This window comes from Cololabis saira, chromosome 7, assembly GCF_033807715.1.
Source record: "Cololabis saira isolate AMF1-May2022 chromosome 7, fColSai1.1, whole genome shotgun sequence".
NCBI lineage: Eukaryota > Metazoa > Chordata > Actinopteri > Beloniformes > Belonidae > Cololabis > Cololabis saira.
The window spans coordinates 22,035,232-22,060,002 of NC_084593.1; the positions used below are offsets into that span (position 1 = coordinate 22,035,232).

The following is a 24,771-nucleotide window of genomic DNA, read 5'->3' on the forward strand; positions in this document are numbered from 1 at the left end:
ATATATATTTGGAGACATATGAATCATTCAGCCCAATTTATGATAACCAAATGGGCTACTCCTCAAACCCGCCGCTGTTGCTCCCAGTTTTACTCGCTAGCTGTAGGTGGCGCTGGACTCAGTTTATGTTGCATTCCAACGAAGAAGAAGAAGACGAGCCTCCTGGGAGCGTAGAAGAAGAGTGTGTTTACTAATGTTGGACAGCGTCTCATTCAAGGCACGTTTTACCGATAAAAGCAAGATATCTTCTTATTCTTCGAGTTTTAAAATACAACCATATGTGTTTACCTTTATGAGAAATGGTAAGAATGAATCCCAATGTTTTTTTTAACATTGCTACGTCTTTTAAAAATGTAGAGAAGTATATCTAGAAAAGGTCTTATTATAACCTACAGCTGAAGCTGCAGATAATAAAACAATTTTCCCCTCGCAGATGACGGGCAGGAGGAGGCTGCTGCCGTGTGTGTGTCTGGGGCTGTTCGGTGTCCTGTGCTGGGTCTGGGTATCTTTTGCCTCTTTCCCTGACGACCAGCTTCATCTAGAAGATGTTGTGGATCGAGGAGCCTTTCAGCCCCAGAGTGCTCTGTCCGACATGGAGTTTGCCTCCATCTCTTCGTACAGAGGACCTGGGAACAGCGACCACCGCAGTAACAAGGAGCTGCCCATCATCCTCTGGTGGAGCGGAGGACTTTTCCCACATTTTCCTGGTGACACTGAACGCATTGACTGTGCAACGTCCTCCTGCCTGGTGACGAGCAATCGCAAGGTACCAGAGCTGTTCCTGCTAGGGCTGTTCAATTTTGCCCAAAAATAAAATCTCGATTTTTTTTCTCTCAAAATCCGATTTTCGATTACGATTATTTTGTGAATTGACAAAAGGCAAAGAAATTATTTCAAATATGCTGTTTTTTTATTGAACATTGCAAACTTTGCTCTTATTAAACCAAAAATGAATGAATAAAGTGCAAAGCTCTGTAAAATAAGTTGAAAAAAAGTTTTAAAAAATATAATAAAATATAAAGTTTTATCTCTGAAAAAAAAAATCAGCACTTGCAAACATACAGTAAGTTATATTTCCAATTAAATAAAACAAGTAATTTTCTAATTAAACTAAACTGGGTCTTTGCATGCTAAATAATAATGCAACCCATGAAGGAGGTAGAGGTGTGTAATGTCAGTCATTACATTTGCAAGTTTTTTGCAAGGAACACGAGCCGGTCATGTTACAACGCCCCCTCCTACACTAAAGAGCCTCTCCGATGGGGCACATGTCGCAGGTATTGAGAGGTATTTCCATCAATCATTAATATGGTATCAATCATTAATATGTGTGCAGACAAGGTATAAAAAAAAAAGTGAAAAATCGATTTTACGAGTTTCACGTTTTAAAATCGTTCTAATTACATAATCGCGATTACGATTTAAAATCGATTAATCGAACAGCCCTAGTTCCTGCATCTTCAGGCTTTGTCAGAGTGGAAATGCATACAAACATAAATAATCCTTACTTGTCTGCCTATTAATCTTGACTCTGATTTTAAAAGGTGAAGCTGTACAAGAGGACGGCATCCATCATCTTTTATGGGACAGATTTCAGGGCATATGAGGCACCACTCCCTCGTCCCCGCCACCAGACCTGGGCTCTGTTCCACGAGGAGTCACCCATGAACAACTATATCCTCTCTCATGGACCAGGGATCAGGCTGTTCAATTATACTGCAACTTTTAGCAGGGAGTCCGACTATCCCCTGACCTTACAGTGGCTGCCTTCCCTGGAGTACCTGCTGAAGCCTGTCGCGGTGTCGCTGCAGGAGAAGAACCGCCTGAGGAGGGAGGGCTTGGCTCCAGTGCTCTACATGCAGTCTCACTGTGATGTACCAGCAGACAGAGACAGATACATTTGGGAACTCATGAAATACATTGAGGTACAATGCTTAAAGCTTACTTAACTCCGCTGTTTATTATGAGCGACATATCACAACATTCCACATCTTCAAAAGAAAAAAGTAGTCCTAAATAGGTCTTCCAAAGGGCCAGATACAATCCTTGGTGAACAAGACACAACATTTTGCGCCATGCATTCAGTGCTCTGCAGAAATCTTATAGGCACCCTAAGTCTTTTCTTTTAATCAGGTTTAATGAATATTAATATTTAAATTTCATTGTGTTTATTTTACGATCGAGAATCTAAAGAGAGTGACATTATTGGAAGGAGACCAATTAATCTATATTAATAGATTAATCTATTATTAATCTTGACTATAAACACCCTTATTGACCAAGCACTTCATCTTTGCTTTCATAGAAATTAAGAAGGTAAATAGCAGTCATTTGCTGATTATCTACTGCACTTGTTTAATTGATCACTAGCAAGTGGAGACACCTCAATAAAAGCAGACATTTTGCAGTTTGCAATGTCATTCAGGTGTCTGAAACATAATGGCACAGAGAACAGACATCAGCTTGTTCTCGGGAGAGCAATTACTGCTGCCAGTCATTCTGGGGTAAGGGTTACAAGGCCATTTCATTTGAGCATTTCACAATTTGATGTTCTTTGCTCACCAGTGAGAAAAGGTTACTGACAAGTGGGAAACAGCTGCCACGCTCCACAGGAGTGGATGTTCCAGAAAGTTTACTCTAAGTTCAGACCATGCAATGCTCAGAGCTACATCTCAAACTATGTAGGCCTCAGTCAATTGGCATGTTAAATGTGAAATTTCATGGCAGTTTATTTACCAAAAGACTGCTCAAATTTGGTTTGTTTGGAAGATTTTCCAAGAAGTGATTTTATTAAGGAAAAAAAAAAGAAATGAAAAATACAAGAATTAGTTTGCTGACGTGATTGTTGAAAATACTGACAACAATCAGTATTGGTAATTGGAAAAACACCCATATGCGTTGATCTCATAATAATATCACCTCAGTAAATTAACAATTTTCTGTATATACAGTATTTAGTTTGACCTCCATCAGAACCAAACACAGATTTAGCTGTTTTTAAAGAGATTGTCTGCAGTGATTCCAAATAAGTGCAACAGAGTTTTTTTCATGTTAATCTGTTGATTTTGAATTTCTGTTTAAGGAGTATATCTTTTAGGAAGCATAATTTCAGGAAGGGTCTAACATCTCTTATATCAGTGAAAATCAGCAAAAGTAAACTTGGACTCTCATCCTTCTTGCCTCTGGCAACAACTGCATATTGCTTCATGGCTACATCACACATCAACAACGATGAAAGGAGCGCACAGAAGTGCAGTGGACATCAAGGCAGAAATGACTAAGAGATTCAGGAAAGTGATGATGAGAAAACGAAAGAGTGACAGATGAAGAGACCAAACAAGACTGAATCTTGGACCTTGTTGTAAAATTGACTGAACCTCCATGCCTACAGCAGGACGCTCTGAGCCAAAATCACTGACCTAAACTGACTTTATGCTGCTTTAATTAAGATTCCATTCAATTTAAGCTTGAGAGAGCCAGGTTCCTGTATGTTCTGTTTGCATCTTAAAGATACTTGAAAACTACATGTCATTCTAGACTAGGGTTTCCTAAGTCTTTGGCACAGGTCTGTAGTTCCCACTGCCTTCCCTTCCATGTCAGATGTGTTGGAGAAAAGTGTTTTACAAATTCAGATTTTATAGAGTGACTCTTGTTTGAAGTTGGTTAGCACTACGACCGATCAAAGCAACAATCAAGGTGACGTGTTCAGCGCGACAGAAAAAAGTCAACAGGAGAGTCCATTGTGTGGAAGAGTAAATTAAACTTTTGCCGTAGCCTGTCTGCAAATCTTTAACTGTTGATGCCAAAGCCGATTGAAACAGCCGTTAATCCTCAGCTGCAGCCATCTAGACTCTTTAGACCCAGACTGTGTTGCTGCTCTGTCGTCATCGTGTTAAGCCCACTCAGATACTCTCTCTGCAAAGATAGATTTGATTTGATTGGCTCTGTAAGACTTTTGTGCCGAGTCAAAGAGCCCTAATGGATGGTAGCTAGACTTATCTGCAAAGCCAATCCAAATTTCTACAGCTAGAGTTTTCATCTACATTTTTGTAATTTGGAAAACAAAAGAAAAAGTCCTTTCCACTTTAACAGTTTTGTTTTTCTTCCCCTTGTAGAAATTGTAAAATATCATTCCTCTTTGCTTTGTATAAGTAACGTCTTTCTCGCTGATTCTTATCGGTGCCAGTTTTCACAATGAGCATACACCGAACTCTGTTTTAGACATCTTTCTTCCATATTTCCACTCTCACATTACACAACAGGACAAAACCATTGACCTTTCTGGTTGCAGCTGCCGTAATACCTCGTGAAAGCTTTGTGCATGCAGCACTTTAGAGGGATCTTTTTTTCGCAAATACCCATCAGAGAATGAAATGGGGTTGCATAATAATATCAGCAAGTCTCAGGCAACCTAGGCTTTGAAAAGAAGTATTGCACCAGCCAGAGTGAACAAAGATGAGTGGATCGTGTCAGATTAGCCCTGGTTGAGACTATTGTCAGGTTTGTCACAAGGAGAGCATCATACAAACGTGTTAAAGTGTGATGACATTGACAGTTTTGTTTGCACATTTTAAAAGGCAGAAAAGATGCATTCATGTATTCATATTAGTATCAACCAAAAGAGATGAACATTTGTAGCATGTCTGATACTAGCAAGGATCCAGTATTATAAAATAGAATCTTGTAATACAGCATTTAAAGATGAGCTATCAGAGGTTTAATAGATCATCAATCAGTTCAAGAATGATCTCTTCCCAATTATGTCTTAATGGGCTCCTCTTTTTTTTCCTCTCCCCCATCACTCATCTCTCTGTAGGTGGACTCTTATGGGAAATGCCTAAATAACAAACCCCTTCCAGAATATCTGGAGGATACAGCCACCGCTACTGGCGAGGAACCCAGCTTCATGAATTTTGTTGCACGCTACAAGTTCCACCTGGCACTGGAGAATGGCCTGTGTCCAGATTACATGACAGAGAAGCTCTGGCGGCCCCTCCATCAGGGCTGCGTGCCAGTCTATCGAGGCTCCTCTGCGGTGGCTGACTGGATGCCCAACGACCATTCTGTGATAATTATAGACGACTTCCCCTCACCAAAAGCTCTCGCCGACTTTCTCAAGCGTCTGGATGAAAATGATGATGAATATGCCAGATATTTAGAGTTCAAGGACCACAGAAGCATTGCTAACACTCGTTTGCTCACGGGGCTGGAGACCCGTGAGTGGGGAGTCAATGACATGAGTAAACCCAACTACTTAAATGGATTTGAATGTTACGTGTGTGACCAGGAGAATGCCCGGTTGTCAGCAGAAAGAGCACATCGGAAAGCTCCTAAGAAGAACAACCCTCCTCGGCCTAAAATGGCTACAAACTCTCACATGGGTTGCCCACTGCCCAGTCCCGGGTACGGAGACGTCCAAGACCTGCGTGCAGATGACGAGTGAGTGTGGCAGCCGTCTACTTTCTAAACACGGATGTGAATAACGGCACCCCTTTTCAATAGTCTAATTAAAATGTCCTGTGTGATGAGCCTAATCTGTTTGTATATCTGTCCGCAGATGGTTGCAAATATGGCCCCAGGATTACTGGCAGAGCCTGGACCAAGCAGAGGGGCTGGAGTCTCTGATAAGACACAACGAGTCAGACCCCTCTCTGCTGTGGAAGTACATCCAAAACATTGCTGAGAGTAGAGCCAGAGGAAAACACTGACACAGGCCTCCAACAAACAGCATGGAGAAGGTCCAACAACACGGGGGCGGCCCGTTATTACCCATCCATTCAGTTTTTAACGAGGTGGACGTTGCTCATAGTTCTTCACTTGTGCCAAAACTCCTTTACCCTTGTGAACAGTTTAGCTGCTCTGCAGCAGATTTCAAAAACTCTTTTCAGCTGACACTATTTCATTTTTTTTTTTCCAAGTTCAATAATAGAACACTATTGTTTAAGCGTTAGATGCTCATATTTTCAACTCGTTTTATTGCCAGAATGAAGGTGCCATTATAGTATTTTTTTTTATTAACTCTGCTTTGCATTGTGAGCATTGACTGCAACAGCTCATTTGTTCCAGAGAAGCACGTTCTCGTGGGAAGCAGCTTTCCGCTGAACTGGGGCTCAGCCAAATACTTGTCCTCTGTTACAAGGGAGCTCTGCCTAACTGTGTGTGAAGACCATCAGGACGGCAGCCAATGGACTGCACTTGTTTGTTTACAGTTACTCAAAAGGTGGATGATGGTTATTAGCTCAAGCGGCATTTTCTTTTCTCTCTGTGCACGGATACTTGAAGTAAGCATGCAACAAAATGAAAGAAGTGGAGAAAGGGAAAACACAGCCTCCCGGTGGGAAATCACCGCTTCCCTGGCAGCAACGTCTCCACTCTGAATTCATGTAGATGCCCGAGAATATTACCCTGAGCCTTCTCCTGTTGCATCATCATCTTCATGTGCAATAATTACTAATCATGCTTTTTTTTCTTTGGTTTGTCTTATAGCACACCACTTTTATAGGACATTTGTACCAGGATTTTATAAATCATTTTATTTTGTCTATAAAGCATCATACATGTGAACACACTATTTTATACCAAGGACAATAAAAGAAGTAAACATTTTGTAACAAAGTCATATTCTTGCTGCTGAATTCCAATGCGCCCGCTTGCCAGTATGTGAGTGCACGTAGACGTGTACGCAGCACATCATTCTTCTCAGACATGTCCTTCATCACAAGTTGAGTCAGAAACAGTTTTTCACCACCACACAAAAAAGAGACTTGAGCGGCATATTTAAGGCGTTAGAATCCACATTCAGTAATCACTTGCACGACAGCAGTTCATATGATCAGCTTGAATTATATTACACACAGTTTGTAAGACCACTTCTCACTTTATATGCAAATGAACGTAAAGGAAAGAGATTGTGACGGGAAACTGATGATAAGCTCAGATAATTATTAGACACTGGCATAGCAGCTCTCGCAATGGACTTTCCCCCCATGTAGGAACATACTGGAGAGAAGGTCTCCCATAGGCTTGCTGCAGAGGTCGCACTGAGAAGGGACAAGGATGCAATTAGAAACTGACATGATGAAAGGTGCAGGACTTTCAGGTGTGGATGGGCAGCTTGCATCAGCCAGTCATTAATATTTAAAGTAAAGAAAACTGAATATCTGAACTTTTTATAATACACAATGAAGTTCAAATTGTATTCGTGGAAGACTACCGTATTTTCTGGACTATAAGCCGCACCTGTATATAAGCCGCATCCGCTCTATTTAAAAAAAAAAACAAGATATTTAGCCGCAGATATTTCTGTTGTTAGATTAGATATTTACTACATGTACAGAAGGATTTTGAACTGTAAATGATGTACATGTTTGTACCTAAATAGATCCTTTCCTAACAGTGTCTTTTAACACGGCAGCAACTTTGCTGATTAAAACTGCACAGAACCAAGAGAAAATAACCAGTATTTATTTATCTATTTATCTGTTTGAAATCTGCTTCTACCTACTTCTATCTGCTAAAGAAGAAGTAGTGTATTCTTCTTTGCATTTATTTTGTCTTAGTGTTGATTCTAATTCCGGTTAGAGCGCTCCGAGTGGTGGAAGAAAAATCCACAGAATAGCCGCACCTTTGTATAAGCCGCACGGTTGACAACCTAAGAAAAAAGTAGCGGCTTATAGTCCAGAAAATACGGTAATTACCCAGACCGGTAGATATTACCTTGAAGCAGGCAGGATGGCAGTTGATATTGAGGTGCTCAATGCTGATCTTGGCATCGTTGCCCACCTGTTCTCCACAATACGTGCAGGTGGAGGACTGCGGCGCTCTGGAGGGAAACACAGCGAGGGAAATTAGTCCGGCTGAACAGCTCATGGTAAAATAACCTGCAATTTCCTTTGTGTGTGTGTGTGTGTGTGTGAGAGAGAGAATTAAGTAATCCTTTGTTGTCCCTGCTTTGCCTCCAAATGAGCTGGCTTTCTATATAATTTGTTGTGATGCTCATACGTACAGTATCTGCTTGTGTCAGAAAGAGAATGGGCTTACAGTACAACTGCTTTAAAACTGGGAATAGTGTTGCACTGGTTTCTGTCAAATGATGTGATACTGTAGAAAGACAAAGATCCAGAGGAAAAAAGAAAAGACGTAGGCCACACACCTGGACTGATTACAATGTTGAAATAAGAATTACTGTAGTGTGGCTAAATAGGCAGAAAGAAATCTTGGCTCTGTCTGAGAAAACGTTCCAGATAAAATGTTTGTTTTATCTGTATAAAGTGAAAACATTCTGCCAACTTCTCTGGTTACAATGGAAGTTGCTGAACAAGTTTTAACAGTTTCAAGTGTTTTACAATAATTGAAAAGAGCTGTGAAAAAACAGTAAAGGTAGTGAAGCTGTTTAAAAGTGGAAGGACCCAACCTGCCAGTTTAGCAGCAACACGTAAAAGCAGTTGAAGAGAGTAAATAACTCACATTTAACCTCTAAACAGGGTTCTGTACTTTTATTAGTGGTTTTGTAGTCGGTTTGACAGGTTTAGGGAGTTTGGGGCATTACCTGGAGTAACTGGAAGGGCTGTATGAGTAACCGACAGAGCTCGAGGTCAAATAATCTGCCCCCCTGTGGAGACAAGAGCAATGAGCAGCCTGCGTATAGGAGGCAGCGTTCTAGATCCACGTTGCTACATGACTTTTTAAATTATTCATTGGTCTTACCCATCTGTTTCTCTGGGATTGTGCAAGGACAGCTCTGTTGCATTCACATATTCCTTCACATAAACAAACCCCCTGAAGCAGAAACAGGTGAGGCAAAAAAAGTGAGTTAATATGCATTGATAAAACTGATATTAGTGCTTCTTATTTACAGAATGGCTCACTTTTTGGGTTCAGGCTCAGGGGTTTGGACACGCTGCTCCTCCTCTACCACAGTTGGGGTATGGGTCACAGATCTGGAGAGAGAGTGCGGCAGCGTTAGTCTCATCTTTCACTCCCCGGTGACAGGAGCGTGATGGGTTATACAGAAGGGCCTGTCAAAGGCAGGCTCCTTCATTTGCTGCCATTGCTTTTTAATGACAGGCTTTTATCAGGCTGTGGTTTGACAGATGGACATCTCTTATACACATCATCACACTGACATCTGGAGGCTGGTAATTAAAGGGAGGAAAATGAGGGCAAATTAAAGGCAGTGGGAGAGCTGATCTTGTCATTTAACATCAGTAATAGAGCTGATTTGGGAATCTGTTAAAGTCGGAGCTGCAGGTGACTGTAGATCCAGAGGCGAGCGTTAAGCAGCTGAGATGGCTGTGTGACAGAGACACGAAAGCAGATCTGGCAGGTGAAAGGGGGAAACAAACCCATATGACCTAAATTTAAGATGTTAGGTTTTAAATAAATAAAATACCCCTTTCATCCCAAAGAAGATGGAGCCATGCAGTAGCACATATCTGCTTGGAGTTGATAGAGTCATAAAAGACAAAACGCTTCTGTTAAGAGGAGTGTCTTTGCAAAGGAAAGAAAATCAACAGACCAAAGAGTAGAAAATAACACTCTGGAGAAAGTATTCCTGCAGTGGGCTCTTTGACGTTAACAAGATCATAAACCTACCGATCCATAGCAGGCTCCGGCTCGCTCTCTATCTCCCTGGAAAGTAAAAGGAAAAAGGAAAAAAAACATGTTAGACATTTATTGTAAGCCACAATTGTCAATAACATGAATGCCATACAGCAAGGAAGAAAAGTTTGCAGTTTTTCTGCATGTATGAGGGTATAAGGGAGGCGGTCTGGCTGACTCACTGCTCCACCTGGGTCAGGCTTTATTGACCAAGTGTGTGTCTTTTCTTTCTGTTGTTTCATAATATTTCCTCATCTGGAGAAACTGTAAACATGACCTATGCACCTCAGGTCTTTCCAATATCCTCAGTTTTAGATTGAAGAAGAAAGTTTTATATATATATATATATATATATACATATATATATATACATATATATACATACATACATATATATATACATATATATATATATATACAGTACTCGAGTTGAGGGGGGATGGCATCCCCCCCTGAAATAAAAACGGTCCAAATCATCCCCCCTGTAAAACTGTCATCCCCCCTTTCCATCCCTTATGTCATTTCATCAATGAATGTGGTATTACTGCTATTTCAACATTTAGAGTCATTGCCAGAAAAATAACACCAGAAAAATAACTTATTGGACCATTTTCACATGTTTCAAGTAAATTTTCACTCTAAATAAGTAGAAAAATCTGCCAGTGGAACAAGATTTATCTTCTTATTACAAGCAAAAAAAATCTTGTTCCACTGGCAGATTTTTCTACTTATTTTAAGTGAAAATCTACTTGAAACAGGTGAAAATTGTTGTTTTTTCCAGTGATGAGTCTTGTTTTAAGTGTAATGAGATTTTTTTACTAAAATGAGACATTTTAACTAGAAATAAGACAAATATTCTTGTTAGGATTTTGAGTTTTTGCAGTGATCAATTTTACTTATCCTGTGAAGGACAGAGGCATATTGATAAGTTCAGAAAACTGTTTTTTATTGTTGTGTTTTGATGTATTTGATGTAAGCTCAGTGGATATTTAAAGCTTACAGAAGGCTGCATTTAACTGCTGCTATGTCATTCCTGCAGTATTTCTGCAGGTGTTTTGGTCAGTGCTATTATTTGTAATATATTATATTATTTGTAATCAGCACAAATTATCTGTCCCTATATGATAAAATCCAAAACAAAATGCAAAACACAGGACATGGCTGCATTACGATAATTCTGGCAGTGCTGGTAAACAAGCAAAAGTATTAAAGTAGAAAATAAAAACTTCACTGAGACATGAGGAAGTTTTCCACATGTCCTTATCATATACAGTATATGTAATTTTAAAATGGTTTTAATGAGGATTTGATTAGTTTAACCATATATAAGATACCTCTCCTCCTTTTCTTCATCATCTTCCTTCTCGTTCTCTTCTTCTTCTGTTGTGGCGGTGACTGGGTAGACAGGCGGTGATGTCCATCTTTTCCACGGGGACTCATTCTCAGTAGATCTTAAGCACAAACAAAGGCATGACAGCGACATGAGAGGACAGCATATTCATACTCTACATTCCTAAAAAAAGGAGATGTGGGGTGGCTCAAGAGGGCTCCATTTACCACACTTGTGAGGTAAAGCTGTAACAAATATCTGACCTATTTTTATCAGCACCAGTGCACAATATCTTCCGGCTCAGTAAATAGATGCAAGAGCCCGGTTACTTCACCACGGTGGAGGGAAAAGGAGGTTACGAGGAGAGGAGTCAAGGCAGCGTCCTCCTGGAGCTTTTATTAAAAATATGACTTACTTTCTCTCAAACATGCCGCCTGTCTGCTGATCTTCGGCTTGGCCCTCTGCTTCTGGCTCAGCGTCTGGGCTGAGAGGGGACATACATTGAAAGGCTTTTAGCTGACAATAGATGTGGAAGGGTAAATATAGTTGAAGGAAAAATAGCGGCGCAAGAGGCACGGAAGTGGAAAATGGGAATCAAAGTGTGTCATCACCTCTCTTCTGTGTTAGTCTGCTCTGGTGGGCTTGCGTCCCATGTCCGAGTCCAGGACCGCCGAGAGCTGAGGCTGAAGGAGCCAAAGTGCAGAGAGAGGATGCAACAGTCATGTCAGATTGATTGCTGCAGCTGCACACATTTTTTTTTCTTTCCTCTTACATATCTTGCCGGCAGACTCATTGCAAAATCAAGCATTTGACTCAGTTTAATACCTTTTGGTGTCTGTGTCGATAGGTATGACATTGTCTGCAAGAGATTCCAGTGCGTTACTGCTCATGCTGTCAACAAATAAAGGATTGCATTAAAAAAGGTCGTGCTCACTGTCAGGGTGAAACGTACAGATATGAATGATTTAATGGAAGGCCACAACTGTTTCTCCAGCTTCTTCTGGACACCTGACCCTACAGCAGAGGTGCTCAAGCTCTGGCCAATTAGAATGCAGATTGGTTTCATTTGTTTCCCCCTTTTTTTCGCTTAAAACTAAATTTTACACAAAAAATGAATTCTAAATAGAATAAAATACCACATTGACCACTTGCAATTGTGTATATCTTTACCACAGCTTCAGAGCCACAAACATGTAAACCAAACACCTGGAGGTGGAGGGATGGAGGAGGAGGAGAAAAACCCCACTCCTGTCTGCATGCATGCAAGTAAGGCCTAAGTTATTATCATTTTCATTTCATTTTTCATTTATTTATTTATTCAAACAGGTTAAAACAAAAACAAAATAATAAGAATGCATAAAATGTATATACAGAAAAAAAACAAAAAAAAAACAAAGAACAAAGAAAACCATAAGCAAAACAAAGCAAATTAAAGAGACAAATCTATATGTAAATAATCATCTCATGGATAAACAGTGAAATGCAAAGCGAAGTGGAAAATATGAAGATTAAGGAGACCAGGACGTTTCCCCCTCTTACTATTGTTATTATTGATAAAAGGATTAGAAGTTTCCAATTAATGGACGGATAGAAGAATTCATAAAGGACATGAGAAGCCCTTCACAGCACCTGAAAGTCAAAAGTGAATCTTCAGATGTCTGTCTTTGTAGCTCTGAGTTCAAAGTCTTATGATGTTTTGTGAAGACAAAGAACAAAATTTAAAAAGGTGAGTTACCTTTTTTCTGTTAACTTCCAAAAGGTCTAGATAATCTCAGGGACTTTGGACCTTGTGAAACTTTTTGTTGAATATAAATTATACAGTATATTACATTCATTCAACATTTAATTGCATCTCCCAAGAACTGAAGAAATAAAAACTAAATACATTTTCATAAGCCAATAAACATTTGCTGGCAGATTGCTGCAGTGCTTCTTGTGTGGGATTGGCTGCTAATGATTATTACATTAGCTCACGAGAGCAGCAGTTGCAGTAATAAGGACATTATGTAGTAACATGATAGCATCAGAGCTACAAACAGACGTTACAGTATTGAAAAGGTGGAAGGGTTGGGGGATGGTGGGTGGGGGCTGGATTATCATTTCCGTACCTGTTGATGGAAATATCGGAGAGGGGCTGAAGCAGGTCAGAGGAGCTGCAATAGAAGAAAGTGGCTCATTATCAGAACCTGCTGCATTATGCATGCCGAGATGCTATCTGGCTGGCTGGAAAACAGTCACAGCTCCAAACCAATATGATTACCTGTTACGGGATGTGGTCCCTATCGGATATGGATCAAACGGATCAGTCGAGCTGAAAAACAATTTCACACTGATTTCACTCTCAATTGTCAGCGTGGCCCATCTTGTGTCGGAGGAATTCTGATCACATTGACTCATAATGGAATGATTTAATGCCGTTTGAATGGTAAACAGAAACAGAGAGGGACCAGTGGCCAAACTCAATCAAAATCAAACTCTGGGTGTTTTTTGCCAAATGAATAGATAATACTGAATAGAAAAATCAGTGTACATCACCCAAAATGAACCTTTATCCGTTCATTACACCATCGAGGTAGTTATTTCACTGATAAGAAGGTCTCTTATATGCGCAAAGTGAGAATCTAAGATGTTTTTTTTCCACACAGTGTAAGGGAGGTAAACTATTCTCTAAACAGATTTACATACACTTATCACACTGCAAGCAGCACACGTTCATACGTGACATGACAGTAAATAAACTACCTTGTTTCTGTCACCGTGGTTGTCGCATGCAAGCTCCAGGGATCTGCATTGTCCTCTTGGCTGCACGGTGGCAAGACAGACGTGTGAGGAGGGCAATGCGGATGAATGGCACGATGGGAAAAGAAAAGAGGGCAAGCAGAGGTTAGGGAAGGTGGTTGTTCGCATACACTATTTACAATGCCGGTCCATTAGGAAGCCTGAAATCCTCTGAACTATTTAACAAGCACAGAGACCACCTGAATATAGCGCAAGCTCTTTCTTTTGTGCGCGTTGAACAGTTTTTGTCAGGAAAGATCACAGCTGTGGTTGTTACGGCGGCTGTCTGAGGGGTTGGAGCACAGCAGCGTTGCAGGCAGAGCAAGTGTAAATCATTACAAAGCACATCTGAACTAAATGAGCTTCTCAGAGGGAATAGTCCTGCATAGATAGATAATTGTTTAAGAGCAGCTTGTCATCTCTTTCTACTTTTGTGTATCCTCGGCTGTCACATCTGTCAGCTTCTCCTCCTCTCCTCGCATGCTGAGGCTGGGACGGGGGGGAGACACAAAACAAAGCCGCAATACTAATCAGTGCAGAACAGTGTTTTCCGTTTCTAGTCGAGCCGCAGATAAAAAAGTGGTGTTCAAAATGTAAGTCCTTTGCTGCGGGAGTCTGAGACTTTGTTGTCGACATGAATCGGGGGTTCTGAGAAATTGACTCACTGCTCATGTGTCCCTTTCATCCCTTGTAATAAAAGAACCCAGCGACACACTCGGTAGTAGACACGATTATATGTCAGGCTTCTCTCTCACCTGTTTATGTCTGTGTTGGTAACAGTGGGATCATTGGTCAGGACCTCCTGAGGATCATCTGTCTTGGCTTGGTTTGACTCACTAAACATATCAAACAAATGTCAAATATAAAGTAGAGTGTGCGTGCAAAGCTCTCTTAAAACTGTGTGTTTGTGCTTTTTACTGACAGGTGAACTATTGAGCAGGGAATGATTGTTCACATAACTCTCCTGTACCTGTCTAGAGCGCTTAGCAGATCCTGACTCCAGCGTCCCGGGCTGGGGGGAACGGGCTCTGCTGACTCCTGCGGACTGAAGAAGAGGGAAGTGTAAGCAGAAAAGTCGAGTAAAAAGTAGGGATTTAAGAATCAAGCCATTTTATAAGACTTTATAGGAGGGTCAACAGTGCCATCTTGTGGATTAAAAACCAAAGAAAATCCAAAGAGGAAATCAGTTTGAGTGAATTTTTGAACAGACCCGTCACTGAAGCCAAGGAGATCATCTGTTATGGGTTCTCCATTGCTGAGCGGATCTGGCCCCTGTTCAACACTGCAGAGAGACGGAGAAAACAATAATCAACGGATAAGTGCAACTGCTTTCTAAATCAGTGTAATTAGGGATAAAATTTACAATACAATACATTATCAAATATTTCGTGAACAACTCAAATCCTACAATAAAACCGTCAAACATGCAAGGATAGCTCATTTCTCAAAACTCATTACAGACAATAAAAACAATCCTCGATTTCTTTTCTCCACCTTCGATCTTTTAACAAATGTACATTTTAAGAATTCCTCACAACCACCAACAGACAATCTTTGTGAGGATTTTGCAGACCACTTTGGAAGTAAAATTGACAACATTAGGTCCAGTCTTTTACCACATCAAAATGTCATTTTTAAGACATCTGGACAGTTGCTTTTATCCGAGGAAACACTGGAGAGCTTTGCCCTGGTTGATGCGAGGACCCTTGGTCGAGTTTTCTCCCAGGTAAACCCAACAACCTGCCTTTTAGATCCTATTCCCACATCACTTTTAAAGACATTTTATGAATTCTTTGAGGAACATATTTTAAATATAGTAAATTACTCTCTTCAGACGGGTGTCTTCCCTGCCGCCTTTAAAATGGCGGTGGTGAAGCCCCTTCTGAAGAAGAGCAATTTAGATCACAGCATTTTTAATAACTACAGACCTGTATCCAACTTACCCTTTTTAAGTAAGATTTTAGAAAAGCTGGTTTTTAACCAAGTAAATTATTTTTTAATAAGAAACAATATTTCAGAGAAATTTCAATCTGGCTTTAGGATGAACCACAGCACCGAGACAGCCCTTTTAAAGATTTTAAATGACATCAGGTGCAATTTAGATAACCGCAAACTGACAGTCTTGGTTCTACTGGATCTTAGTGCCGCCTTCGATACAGTAGACCATCACATTTTATTAAACAGACTGAAGCACCTGGTGGGCCTCTCTGGTACTGTTTTTAGCTGGTTCCGCTCCTATCTCACAGATCGATCTTTCTTTGTAAGTTTGGATACATGTTCCTCCAGAATGCATAAAATTAAGTGTGGGGTCCCCCAAGGGTCAATTTTAGGTCCGCTTCTTTTTAACCTTTACATGCTTCCCTTGGGGGACGTCATCAGGAGACACGGCATCAGCTTCCACAGCTACGCTGACGACACACAGCTGTACATCGCTGTGTCTCCTGATGACACAGGGCCACTTGATGCCCTTTTTAACTGTATTTTAGATATTAAGTCATGGATGGCAGATAATTTCCTACAGCTCAACCAGGACAAAACAGAAGTTTTAGTTATTGGTCCTGAAGGCCAGAGAGAGAAACTTTTACCAAAACTACAAGATTTTAAACCTTCGAAATGTGTAAAGAACCTGGGTGTTATTTTTGACTCTGAGCTCACTTTTATTCCACACATAAAGAATATTACGAAGATAGGTTTTTACCATCTTAAGAATATAGCCAGAGTCCGCCCGTTTCTCTCTCAGGCCAGCACGGAGGTGCTGATGCATGCTTTTATCTCATGTCGTTTAGATTATTGTAATGCCCTGCTCTCTGGTCTTCCTAAAAAGAGTATTAAGAACCTACAACTATTACAGAATTCAGCCGCTCGCGTGCTGACGAGGACCAGAGGGCGGGAGCACATTACACCTGTTTTAAAATCGCTGCATTGGCTCCCCGTCCGCTTCAGGATTGATTTTAAGGTTCTTTTACTGGTTTTTAAATGTCTTAACGGTCTTGGGCCATCTTATTTATCTGATCTGCTTTTACTGTATCAACCCTCACGGACCCTGAGGTCCTCTGGCACCGGCCTCTTAACCATTCCCCGAACCGCGACCAAAACCCACGGTGAGGCTGCATTCAGCCATTATGGCCCTTATTTATGGAACAGCCTGCCAGAGAACCTCAGGACCGCAGAGAACGTTGATACTTTTAAAAGGAGGCTCAAGACACACCTTTTTAGCTTGGCTTTTATCTGACCTTTAATCCATTTGAGTGACTTTGTATTTTATGTTATTTATTATTCATCTTAAGTTTTGTATAGATTTTTCTAAAATTTTACACTTTTTAGGCATTTTTTACTTTCTCTTAATCTTTTAGTTTTTAGCTCCAGTGTTTCCTCAGGGGGGTCGTCCACACTGGGAGGTGTGCCTGCTCCGCCCATGGGGGTGTCGTCATGGGGGTCCCTCAGGCCTAGGTAGCTGGGGGAGGGACTCCACCTTCTGTGTGGGGTCTGTCCTGGTCTGTCCGGGTTGGGGGGGTCTCTGTGGCGATGCTCCTTGTGGTCGTGGCCGGTGGAGCCTCTCGGTGTGGACGGCCACCCATAGGTAGTGTTTTCCTCACCTGGATCGTTAGTGCTAAGCCATGTCACCAGTCCACTTATTGTGTGTGTGTGTGTGTGTGTGGGCGTGTGAGTGTATGCACACGTGTATGAGTGTGAGTGAGGGTGTGTGTATGCGTGGGGGGTGGGGTCGTATGGGATGTTTTAAACTGTACTTTTGATTGTTATTTTATCTCTGTATGTAAAGCACCATGAGTTGCACTTACACTGCATGAGTTGGTGCTATATAAATAAATAAAGTTTAAGTTTAAGTTTAAAACTGGTTGTTTAAGGTCCCTGAAGCTGAGATTTGTTTTATTTTACAATCACTTTGAAGTGAACATAATGACAGTTGGCTCTTATCTGTTTTCTTGCCAGTGCTGCAATGAAATGAATGAGGAAGCTATTGATTTTATACCTGTCCTCTGCGGCGTGCCTGTCCGCTGAGCCTCCTTCTTCCTTCGCCAGCTCTGGCTGATCATTGTTAAAGCTGCAGGGAAAACAAATGATCAGTTGGCACAGTCCTGAGGCTCCAGGCGCTAATGTAATACTGCCAGGGATCTTTCTTTTTACCCATATTAATACATGCTTTTATTTTCTTTTTTAAATACCTTGATGAGCTTGTGTCAAAAGAAATGAGGGTGTCAGACAAGGCAGATAGTGTGTCAACACTGGAGCTGGAGAGATAGATGGAGAACAAACATGTGGATTTCCAGGACAGCTTTCAATCACACATGTGAGAAAATGAGAACAAACACGGTGTGGACGTACACAAATAAAACTATTCAGGGCTTAGCCGCTAAATTAATGCAAAGTTAAGTTACTCTACAGCAGGGGTCGGCAACCCGTGGCTCTAGAGCCGCATGCGGCTCTTTAGCGCCGCTCTAGTGGCTCCTGGAGCTTGTCAAAAATGTTTGACCTTTTTTTCCTTTTTTTCTTCTTTTTTGTCCCTTTTTTTTCTTCTTTTTCTTCCTTTTTTTCTCTTTTTTTTCTCTTTATTTTCTCTTTTTTTCTTGTTTTTTTTCTTCTTTTTTCTCTTTTTTTTCTTCCTTTTTTCTTTACTTTTTAATCTCGACATTTCGACTTTTTTCTCGAAATTTTGACTTTTTTCTCAACATTTCCACTTTTTTCTCAACATTTCCACTTTTTTCTCGAGATTGTACTTCAACATTATTCTCGAAATGTTGACTTTTTTCTCGAAATTTTGACTTTTTTCTCCACATTTTGACTTTTTTCTCCACATTTCTCCTTTCACCATTTGCCTTCATTCTAAGGCTTATACAAGACCTTTCATTTTTTGTGGCTCCAGACATATTTGTTTTTTGTGTTTTTGGTCCAATATGGCTCTTTCAACATTTTGGGTTGCCGACCCCTGCTCTACAGTGATGGAAGCAGCATTTCAGGATTATTTAACTTAAGCAAAAGTTAATAAATATTAAGTTAAAGTTAAGAAATATTACGCTAGTTAAAGTAATAACAAAACATCACGTTAAAAAAAATGGCATAGGAAAAAGTATTTTTTGCAAGATGATTTTTGAGGATCAAGATTTAAAGTTGACAGTGCTGACAGAGCACCTGCGCTAGTTTAGTAGACTAATAGAGCTGACAAGTTAAAGTAGCATCATGTTGGAGTTGGGAGAGATAAATATCTGAACGTGTTTCTTTAAAAGCAAAGATTGAACTCTGACCTTATTTCTTGAGACATTTTTGATTGTGTTTCAGGTTCAGATTCAGGTTCAGGTTCAGGTTCAGATTCAGGTTCAAGCTTCACTGTGGCCTCGGTTACAGCAGACACTGGGATGAGTGATACTGGTGCAGATGTCACAGGGGCAGGAGACGCTGGGACGGAAGATGATGTTGGACGGGATGCTGGAACAGGTGATTCTGGGATGGCTGAACCCGGCGCGGGAGACTCTGGACTGGGCGGAGGATGTGATGGTGGCAGAAGTTTCGCCTGTGAGGTTTCAGCCTGCTCAGAAATGCTCGAGTCTTCATTATGTTGCTCTGTAGAGACTGATTTCATGTCTTCAAGTTGGCCTTTCTCTATAACAGACTGCGGAAGGGGGACTTCTTTCACAGGCTCTTGGCGGGCCGCCTCCACCTTTGGAGGCCCATCCGTCACATTGGGAGGCTCATCCGTCACCTTCAAGAGCTGCTCCGGCTCTGGCTCGTTAACAGGCAAATCAGCAGGTGTCTTCACTGTGTTGACGGCTCTGTAAATCCCGCAGAGAACGAATAAAGGTGAGACGGACAGAGTTCCAAATGCTCTGCTTTCAGAAACGGTGCCGGACTTACGTTTTCCGGGGTTTGGGCTCCGGTGCAGGAGTGGCAGATGTTACAGGAACAACAGGGGATGGTGGCCCAGTGCTGGCAGAGCTCTCATCATCATCATCATCACTAATCTCCACCCTGCAAATGTCAAGTTTGAACCAGTTTGATACAGACAAAAAAAAAAAAAAGACATGTAGTAACTGAGCAGGTTTTTATTTGTTCTTTAGTTTTATCGTTTTAATTTACCTTTTAGCCACAAATGATGGACTGCTGTCGATCAGCGATGTGTCAGGTGATGTTTCTTTTGCCCTGAAGAAATATAGGGAAGCACATGAGCTTGACATGAGAGTGAACATGGTTGTAATATTTTCAATACATTTCTTTAATTAGAACTTACACAAACAGGTTTAATGCTATGATAATTATTGAAGCAGAAACCACACATACTCATATTTCTTGGCAGCAGAAAGCACGTAAGAGCGCTGCTTGGCCGCATTTCTCTTCAGGACATTTCTGGCTGCCTCTGTCCTGCAAGATGAGTCATTGTGATGTTAATGTCATCCTACTCGTGGACATGTGGCGTCAGCTTTGAGGAGAGTCTCACCGTTTCTCCTGCTCCTCCGGGCTAAGTTGACCCTCCTGTTGCTCTGATGTGGGCCTCACAGTGTGGGGGGCTCTAAGAGGCAGAAACAAAAACATACAGGGCATGAAATAAATACATTTGGAGTCAGATGCCAACAGTTAATCACAAATCTGATTTGCATGCTCACATTCTCTTGTAGGTCTCTGAGGGCTTTTTGGTGATTTGTGTTGTTGGGCTGTTAAAAAAAACATAATAGTTTCAGAATCAGTTGCAAATCATCTCTTTTTACACCATCTACTCTGTTTTTATGATGATTTTACCTAATGCCATTAGACGCAGGCGTGGGAGCAGGCTTTTCTAGTTTTGTGAAAATGCCTCTGAAACAAAGAATGCCATCATTTACATGAAATCTTATGTTGTGTCATTTTTCCAGTTTCCACTTGTTTTAAGGTCAAGCAGCTGATTAATCTCGCATTTTTAGCTTTAAAAGTCACTTTTGCTCACCTGATCAGGTATCCTGAGGTAGGCGCTCGGCTGCAGGTTCAAAGCAGAGACTTGTAATCAGCACAGTCATGTTTTGTAATGTTGCCAGATAAGCTTGTGACGTGTGAAATTTACCTCTCATTGTCCAGCTTTGTGGGTTCTGGGGTGGATTTAGTAGGCGAGGAAACTGGACTGGTCTCTATGGGGGCACCATTCAAGCGCCTGGCTCTGACTGCTGCCACCCTGCATGGACGCACAACATATCTGGGTGTGTCAGTTTGACTGAGTGAGTAATGGATGAGCTGGACGGAGCCCCGCCAAGAGAGAAAGGTGTTTACCATGGTTTCTCCTCCTGGGCTTCAGCCTGGGGTTCTTCTTTGCGCTGCATCCAGCTGCCATCCCCCTTTAGCTTGGTCCGTACTTTGGTGGTGCGAAAAACAGATGCTCTGTCTCCCTCTGAGTCGCAAAACATGTGCACATTAACATATGACACAGGCTGCAGGCTGCATCATAATTACGGCTGAAGCACTATTTGCTTAGTTCATCAGAGGTCACAGTCCTCTTCAGACCACAGCACCAAATCAGTCCAGTGTATTTCGTAATAAATAAGTTGTTATAAACATTCATTCAAGTTAAATATTTGGCTTTTAGTCAAGTTAAAAATTCTCCTAAAATATCAAGCTCAAGTCAACAGAACTTTCTTTCACCTCAACTTCTGAAATTGAATAATTATAGTCCTGTTTTCTTCTGCTTCTTATTAATATCGGGCGTGTATAACAGAAAAGGACGAGGAAGGCATAAAGACTGGAGTGACGCTTAAATGCTTCAGACAAAATGTTCCAAAAGGTGACTTGGCCAAGTAGAGTATGAGAGAAAAAGAAGGTGTTTTTGATCATGAAAACAAGGAAACCTGTTACAACTGCCTTATTAGATAAAATTGTCAGATAGCAGACATATCTGGGGATAATCAAGGCTAATTTTGACACCGCAGGCTCTTTTTCTATGAGGGCTTGACGTGTCTAAAAACTCGTGAACTGAGCCACACTTGGGTTTCAGCGGGTGTTGTGAGGGACAGATGTCGCCCAAAGGCTCGTCGTGGAGCCTTTCCCTTGTAGTGCACTGGGATAAGCTCCAGCAGACCCCTGGGACCCTGCATTGGGTTATCAGGGTATAGAAAATGGATGGATGGATGGATTTGGCCGCATTCACCCCAACGTTGATGCTGTCAGTCAAATCAGAATGTGGGCCGAATAAAACTGCAAGCATGAGCCACGTTTGGGCCAGAAACCCTTTACTATCCAAGTCATGAACTTTTAAATGAGTAAAATAGGTGTTGTTGGTGTTGTTTCTCTTTTTCTTTTTCAGTTACTGCAGCTTCTCTTCTACTCATAATACGTGACATCAAGACAATGAACCATTTACGCTCATCAAGCTGGAACACGATACTCTCGGACAAAGCATTTCACACTCAGATCACGTGATTTAGTCCTCTCACCTTTTGACATGGTTGCTCCAGAAGCTTATCGTCTGCTTTCCTTACGCACCACCTGTAAATAAAGCAGTGACAGAGATCCTATGAGGGGAAAGTGTGTAACATTATCGTCAAACTTCACTTCTTTTTTAATCAGTCAGTTAGGACATTGTTCCTGCAATGCCGTCCCCTCCCATCGAGGAGCTTTAGTGCCCTGGTAAGCATTCTCCATTCTCATCCTTCAAACATGCAGTTCGTCCTGTCCTACCACTTTTTCCAAAGAAAAATGCTATTGCTCACATTTGAGTAAAGACCTACGTTTGTGTTCAGATACAATATAAAATGGCACTGAGTGATGGATTTGAGTTCGTTATTACTCACGATTACTGATTTCCAAATTACTAGAACCAAATGACACGAGCTGCAGTCCCACTACCTCCGGTGATTACTGAGAAAATGAAAACAAAGGTGTACTGAAGCCACGGCTCGTGCAAAAGAATTACAGTTTTGCCAAAGTCACAATGCAAATATTAACATTTTAAAACTCCCAAGGCTGAGAATTCACCCCCTCTGCAGTGAGCTGGCAGAATATATCTTGAGGATATTGTCCTGAATCTTAAAACTGAGCAAACACACATGGTGCCCAGAAAGCATATTTATTCTGGCTTTAACACAACAGTCTACACAAGATAAATGATTAATGGAGAGCAATAGCTTTTAAGGCAGGCAGAGAGCACAGCTAAACTGACAGAGAAACTCCCTGAAGTAGAAGAAATGAGGGTAAACCGAGATAATCGCTAGTTTAAACTGTCAACCGCACAGTTAACATGACTCATTTTAGAAAATCTAACATCACAGGGTGTTGAGATTATCTGTTATATTACCGGTGCGTTGTAAACATCTAAAACACTTATTGGTCAGAGTACTTACCTACTAATATCCAGCAGAGCAAAGGTCCACGCAGCCAAGCTGAGCGTGTGAGTGTGTCCCACGGAGAGTGGCCTGTGGGAACTGAGGGAAAGCCTCTCTCTGTCTGACAGGTGTGTGCAAACAGGTACGGGTGTGAGCACTAACAAGCCCAGCCAGTCATGGAGGGCAGATATGGGGTGGAGCGTGGCGTGCAGGCGGAACACAGGTTGCTAAGAACTCATTTTGTTTATCACATCTGTGTTTCTTTCATGAGAGTCAGCAAATGCATACCTGCCGCGCAGGTGGCTGACAATCAATTGTTTGGAGGAGGCAGGCAAAGGGAGCAGGGCTGCTGCAAGGTGCACAGCACAGCACACGTAAATGAAGCAAATGGCAGCAGCATCTCCTGTGGGAATGCTCATCTCAAGCTCACTGGGTAGGAAAGCCCGGGAGCACACACATCATTAAAATAAGATTAGGGAAACAACACAGAAGTCAAGCGAGAACGAAAAAACAAAACAAAAAATACAGTTGAGTTCAGAAGTATTTGGACACCATCAGAGTTTTTCAGCTTTTTGCCTTTACACACCACCACGTTGGATTTTTTTTTTTTTTTTTTTTAAATAGGTCAAATAGTGTAAAATATTTCAAAGATTTTAAGCAAAGTAGCTCCATTTTCAAGATTTCGGTGTTTGGAGAATTAATGGAAAAAAGTGAATTGGTCAGGTGTGGCCCATTTTCTCATTGCTTAGACACATGAGGCAGATAAAAGGTCTGGAGTTGGTATTTGGCAGCTGTTTGACAGGAGTGACTCATTTTAAATCTAAAGAGATCATAGTTCCAAGGAAAGGAGGTCATGTCACAATGTACAAATACATCTGAGCCTCAGAAAATTTAGATATTTTGCTTAAAATGTCTGTAATTCCTAAACAACAAATGCCATATCTTTGCAAACCCCCTCAACCTCAAGCTGACACTTTGATCCCATGTTGATTATTTCATTTCAAAACTACTGTATTAATGTAGAAAGTCAAAAATCATATAAACTCTGACATCGTCCGAATATTTCTGGACTGTAAATGTCCAGACTTAAAGACTGACGGCATTTTTAAAATGTTCATTCAGTTCTGCTACAAAAGAAAATTGTAAAACCATGCATGCATGTGTTGCCTTGAAGATCAGTCTGGTAAAGGTCAGGTTTGAATAGAAAAGCAGCGTTTGCCCTGTGTGACTCTATTGATGTCTGTATGAGAGAAAGAGAAGAAAAATAAACCTAAATACACCTGCAGCTCCTTCAGAAAACACTGAATCGCTGTTTAAACCCTTTCAACACAGCCTGGAGATCAACCTACTAGTGTACTTGTTTGACTTCTCAATTTAAACAAAAGCTTTTCCACAGATTTCACAACCTGTTACAAAAAGAAGGCGAAAGAGGAAGTAGACAAATCAGAGAACCAATGTTTCACCCTGCGAGGACGCTGACTCAACTCTAGTATCTACCTGAATTAACCTTGTTCTTTCACTTTTAGGTGAAACCAGTCAGGCGGCCTCACCCAATGGCTCTGACACTTAGGCTACAGTGAATCATTAGGGTGCTGCTGGCGTAGATTACAACTCAGAATGTAAAATATCTGAATGTAACTCCCATCTCATTGTCACCGCGCCGACACAAAGAATGGCAGAAATGTGACGGGACACCTGTGTAGTAACTGACTCATTCAACATAGATACCGTCATTGATCCAAGGACCACAAAAAGGATTCACAAAAGGAC

The 24,771-nt window shown here is 41.2% G+C and overlaps 2 protein-coding genes across 3 annotated transcripts; one reads left to right on the forward strand and one right to left on the reverse strand.

The window, feature by feature from the left end:
* Positions 1-171: 171 nt before the first annotated feature.
* fut11 (fucosyltransferase 11 (alpha (1,3) fucosyltransferase)) lies at positions 172-6,615 on the forward strand. The gene is made up of 5 exons (XM_061725064.1): positions 172-302; positions 434-766; positions 1,545-1,925; positions 4,817-5,439; positions 5,558-6,615. Exons 1-5 carry the CDS (start codon positions 300-302, stop codon positions 5,706-5,708), a joined length of 1,491 nt encoding a protein of 496 aa, XP_061581048.1. The 5' UTR covers positions 172-299; the 3' UTR covers positions 5,709-6,615.
* znf185 (zinc finger protein 185 with LIM domain) lies at positions 6,517-23,148 on the reverse strand. 2 transcript variants are annotated; one of them, XM_061725063.1, is made up of 31 exons: positions 23,020-23,077; positions 22,471-22,537; positions 22,114-22,165; positions 20,957-21,074; positions 20,754-20,861; positions 20,640-20,669; positions 20,456-20,512; positions 20,323-20,370; positions 20,157-20,228; positions 20,000-20,080; positions 19,799-19,861; positions 19,577-19,690; positions 18,970-19,494; positions 17,893-17,958; positions 17,700-17,771; positions 14,919-14,990; positions 14,679-14,753; positions 14,464-14,544; positions 13,673-13,732; positions 13,191-13,241; positions 13,039-13,083; positions 11,756-11,821; positions 11,542-11,613; positions 11,346-11,414; positions 10,935-11,051; positions 9,595-9,630; positions 8,868-8,939; positions 8,707-8,778; positions 8,549-8,611; positions 7,717-7,822; positions 6,517-7,040 (listed from the first exon to the last, which is right to left on the reverse strand). In XM_061725063.1, exons 3-31 carry the CDS (start codon positions 22,121-22,123, stop codon positions 6,945-6,947), a joined length of 2,517 nt encoding a protein of 838 aa, XP_061581047.1. In that variant the 5' UTR covers positions 22,124-22,165; positions 22,471-22,537; positions 23,020-23,077; the 3' UTR covers positions 6,517-6,944. The 2 variants fall into 2 exon arrangements, with proteins under 2 accessions (XP_061581047.1, XP_061581046.1); XM_061725062.1 differs by lacking the exon at positions 22,471-22,537 and having other exon boundaries at positions 23,020-23,148.
* Positions 23,149-24,771: the final 1,623 nt, after the last annotated feature.